We start from the raw sequence: 5,095 nt of genomic DNA on the forward strand, positions 1-5,095 counted from the left end.
ATTTATGATTTAATTAATAAAATTGAGAATTTTTTCTTCATTATTTGTTTTCGGCTAGAACATTGGTGTTCTCAACGAATTTAAAAAAACATTGATAAAAAAATTCAAGTCTAAGTATAAATTTTTGTTCCAAAAAGTTCAAAAAGTTTAAGCATAAATTTAATTAAAAATAAAATAGTTAAAATTTAGTCCAACACATCAAAATATACCTTATAACTAAAATAATATAAGGCAAAATAAGGAGAAACCAAAGCAAAATAGTAATATATTAGAAACTGAAGAATTTAAAATACTGCATTCAACTACAATCGTTCTCGAATAATTTTTATACGTGGTGATAGGACATTTGATACCATAAACATTTTTTTTGAATGAATTTTAAATTATATTCATCAAAAGTCTTTTTTACATCAAGTGCTATAGAGATTTAGAGTTCATCTTCTCTATTCCTTTTCCCAACATTAACGAAAACCAAACCATACACCCAAAGCTCCCCCATATCTCTTGTCTCCTGACTTAGACAAAAGGGATAAACGATTTCTGATGCTTTTGTCTATTTGCTTCGCCAGAATTACTGCAGTTCTTGGGTTATCTCCATGTCTACGTCGATTTCGCTCGAACCAGACCGTATAAAGAGCACACTGGAAAGAGTATCTGAAACAGAATGTAGAGATTGGTTCCATACCACTGTCCACGATCATATTCGTAATGAATGACCAATTGTCTGAGTATCTTCTCTTCATAATCCCTTTCACCAGTTTCTCCCAGATCATGGTTGAATAAGAACATTTGAAAAACAAATGATCTCTTGTCTCCACTTCAACACTACATAAAACACAAGTTGGGTTTGTCCCTCTGTTCCAAGTAGCTACTCTGTCTAAGGTTGATAGTTTATTTAGCATCGCCAGCCATATCATAAAGGAGAATTTAGGGGTACAGTGAGAGAACCATATCCCCTTATCCCAATCTACTTCAGTTCTTTCTTGGCGGCAGAGAAGCCAAGTCTCGTGATTAGAGAATCTCTTCTTGAAACCCGACCTCCTGCGCCATAGATCAGTATCCTGCATATTCTCACGCCGGCTATTTGTGTAGATCATAATTTGTTTCTCAACCTCTTGCAGGATAACAGTACGATGGCGCCGTCTTGGACGCTGCCTAGTAAATGCTTCTGCAACATTCGACTCTCGAGGAATGCCCAAATCAATGATGCCCCGATCACCAAGCAGTTCCGACATCTGCCCCATGTCTGTCCATTGATCAAACCATAAGGAAGTGTTTCTACCATTACCAATATCCTTCATGTGAAATGTTTTAGCAATGTCTCTCAACTTTAGAATTTTCTTCCACATCCAAGATCCCTGTTGAGTTTTCCCGCTAATTTCCCAAAAGCTCTTCTTCTTAGTGAGATTCATGCGGATCCACTGTCCCCACAGTGAAGTCTTCTCAGATAACAACCTCCATATAATTTTTAGACCATGAGTCATGTTCACCTCCTTGAGAGGTCTGACGCCTAGACCTCCCTCGCTCTTGAGAGTACAAACATCCTTCCAAGCCACCTTTTCTCCTGAGCTTTTTAAATCTGGACCCGACCAGAGGAAAGCTGCACATATTTGCTCAATTTATTTTATGCATTGGCTGGGAAGACGGTATGCTGAAGCCCAAAAATTTGCAATGCTCATAAGTACTAATTTTATCAGCAGCAGTCTTCCTGCATACGATAAGCGGCGAGTAGTCCATGAACTTATACGTGTCCTGACCTTTTAAGTTAGAGGTAGATAGTCTTGGGAAGTCATGCCTTTTGTCATAAGGGGTAGCCCGAGATAACTAACAGGAAGTTTTCCCTCAGCAAATGGAAAGTTTTGTAGAATAGCAGTCCTCATCTCCTCAGAAACTCCAGCCATATATACTTTAGATTTTACCAAGCTGATATGAAGCCCCGACCAGTGAGAAAATTCATCAAAGACTGCCATTACTCCTTCCACTGAATCTTTAGAACCTTCCACAAACACCATTAGATCATCTGCGAAACACAGGTGAGTGAGAGATAGGCTCGCACACTGTGGATGGTAGTTGAATTTCTGAGTTACTGCCGCACGATCAATCTTGAGCGAGAGTACATTCATACAAATAAAAAATAGGTATGGTGACAAGGAACAGCCTTGCCGCAACCACCTACCACTCTGAAAATATCCAGCAAGCTCTCCATTTACTTGAACCGAGAAGGATGGAGTGGTGATACAAAGACGTATCCAGTGAATATAGGAGGTTGGAAAACCCATCGCAGTTAGAGTAGCAATGACAAAAGACCATTGCACTGAGTCAAAAGCTTTAGATATGTCAATTTTCATTGCACACCTTGGGAAGACAGTTTCTTTGTGGTAATTTTTCACCAGTTCAGTAGCAAGCAAAACATTCTCCTTGAGCAATCTACCTTGTACAAACGCTGACTGGTTGGCCGCAATAATCCTAGGAAGGATAGCTTTGAGGCAATTTGCTATTATCTTTGAGACCACCTTGTAGAGAACGTTGCAACAAGCGATGGGGCGATAGTCTTTCATCTCTTTCGCCTCAGTTGTCTTAGGAACCAAAGCCAATATTGTGGAGTTGACTCCCTTTGGCAAAAAATATTTCATGAATACTGACTGTATAGCAAGAATGAAATCCTCACCAACAACTGGCCATGCTAACTTGAAGAATTCTGCAGGATAACCATCAGGACCAGGCGATTTATTAGAAGCCATAGCATAAAGAATGTTTTTGATTTCCTCAGCTGAAACATCTTTCTCCAATGCGAGCCTATCCTCATCTGTACAGCGAAAATCACTAAGCATCTCCAGCTCCTCCACTGTAACCCCTGAATAATCTTCCGGAATGTGATTCAGAAAATTGGAGAAAAAACTCACTGCTTCTGCTTTGATGTCCTCTTGAGTGGAAACCACAGAGCCATCATCTCTCTTGATTTCTCTGATCATATTTGTAGCTTTCCGAGCTAGAATAGCATTGTGGAAGGTTTTATTATTTTGGTCACCAATCTCAAGCCAATGGAGTTTTGCTTTCTGTTTAAGATGATCTTCCTCAAGATCAGCCACACGAATCCATCTGTCATATGCCTCAGACTCAGCTAGCATTCTCTCCTCCGTCGGATCATTAAGAGTTTCTTGTTTTTTTCACACAACAAGCTTCTGGCCTCAGCAGCTCGTTTAGTGAGGTTCCCTAAGCTCTCTCTACCCAGATTCCTAAGAAGAGGTTTCAGGGCTTTGAGTTTTTTTGAGAACCTAAACATCGCAGAAGTCGAATGGAATAACTTGTCAGTCGAGTCCCAGTAATCCTTCAGAAGTGGTAAAAAGCCAGGAAGCTTACCCATGGCGCCAACAAATTTGAAAGCTCTAACTACTTTGTCCAACTGTTGCAGCAGTTGGATTCTGCAACGAGTGTGATCAGACCATCCGCCAGACTCGTAAACAGAGTACGCTTGTGTAAACCTTCTCAAAGAAACATTGTTAAATAGTACTCTATCGAGTTTCTTGCATATCAATCCTTCGTTACGCTTGTTGCACCATGTAAACAAAGGCCCATGATAACCAAGATCTAACAGAGAGCAGTGTTGTGCCACTCTCTGAAAGTCTCTCATACCCGGAGGAATAGATGGATCAATATGGAAATCCGAATGTTACTCCCCTTCCAGAATTTCATTAAAATCACCCATGATCAACCATGCCTTATCACAGAACATGTTGGAATCCTGATGCGTACGCAGATCCTCCCATAATATCTTCCTTTCCTCTACACAATTGCTAGCGTACACAAAAAAACAAAAAAATTCCTCCTCGCAATTCTCTAACTTGACAGAGCAAGTGATGACTTGGTCGGTTTTGAAAACCGGAGTCATTCTTACTGAATCCTTCCAAATTACCCAGATCCTTCCTCGTGGATTATATTCATAATTAGTCAATGAAGACCAATTATTGAAAACTGTTTTTAATATTCTCTCTGACTTTACTTCCTTCACCCTCGTCTCTAGTATACACCCAAACTGAAAGTTCATTTTTGTCACCCAATCTTTTACAATGGAATGCTTTAACGTTTTGTTGAATCCCCGGACATTCCAAAAGAAACTCGACATTTAAAAATTTCGGCGGGAGGATCTAGTACTCATAGCGACTGGATTACTATCCAACGCCACTTGTGCCGAAATCCCTTGAGAACCCTTATTCTTCTTCTTTTTGTACTTCTGAGGTGTTTGATCCAACGAGCAACCCACCTCTGAAACTGTAGTATTCAAACTAGTATCCTCCTCTATTTCTCTTTCAGTAGAACTACAGTCACCATCTTCACGCTGGTCATTACTACCCTCCCTCAAATCATTCTTATCCTCCTCCTCATTATGGATGATGCGGCCATCAAACCAGTAGCTGAACTGGAGGTCAACCCAAAGCCCTACTCAACCAGCCAAGGCGCCAACCAGGACATACATGCACTAAACCTTCCAAATCTTACAAACCAGGAGGGTTTAAATTCTACACTCAAGAAGGAGTCCAGGTCAATTGGAATCGGGCCAAAATATTCTCAGAGCAAGAAGTTATGAATTTTACAAGTCAGAGGTCTCTCAGCCCGTCCATCTGCGAGTACCCGACTTTAGAAGAAGATTCAAGCCCAATGAAGAAGCGGCCTGAAGCAAAGCCCATCATAGCAGTCAAGAGGAGTTTATCAAATTTCCAGAAAGCCCAAGATCAGGAGAAATGGTTACGTAATTATGAAGTTATGATCCAATCTCCAAAACCGGTCAAACCAGTTTTACAATTGCCTCAATTGGAAGCTAACCGGTTCAATCAGCTTCAAACCAGACATTGGCGACCAGGAGATCATTTCAACCAATCAGGAGATATTCTAGGCGTCCAGAAGGAGTTCTAAAAGTTCATACCATGCACCAGCAACCATTGGATCAGGAGAATCCTTATTTACTCAAACCTGCCTTATTTGGAGCAAACTGACATTAATGTTCAACAGCTCTTTTCTTTTCAGATCAGGCACGACATCAGTACCTATCAAGCACCCAGGATGATCCCAAGGAAGCTCTCTTATCCCCTCAAACCGT

The 5,095-nt window shown here is 40.5% G+C and overlaps 1 protein-coding gene across 1 annotated transcript; it reads right to left on the bottom strand.

Annotated features, from left to right (window-relative positions):
• Positions 1-461: 461 nt before the first annotated feature.
• On the bottom strand, positions 462-3,128 carry LOC106297205. Its single transcript, XM_013733490.1, has 4 exons — positions 2,177-3,128; positions 1,920-2,020; positions 1,686-1,824; positions 462-1,600 (listed from the first exon to the last, which is right to left on the bottom strand). Exons 1-4 carry the CDS (start codon positions 3,126-3,128, stop codon positions 462-464), a joined length of 2,331 nt encoding a protein of 776 aa, XP_013588944.1.
• Between the last annotated feature and the right edge of the window lie 1,967 nt (positions 3,129-5,095).

This window comes from Brassica oleracea, chromosome C6 (assembly GCF_000695525.1).
Source record: "Brassica oleracea var. oleracea cultivar TO1000 chromosome C6, BOL, whole genome shotgun sequence".
In the NCBI taxonomy this organism is placed as follows: Eukaryota; Viridiplantae; Streptophyta; class Magnoliopsida; order Brassicales; family Brassicaceae; genus Brassica; species Brassica oleracea.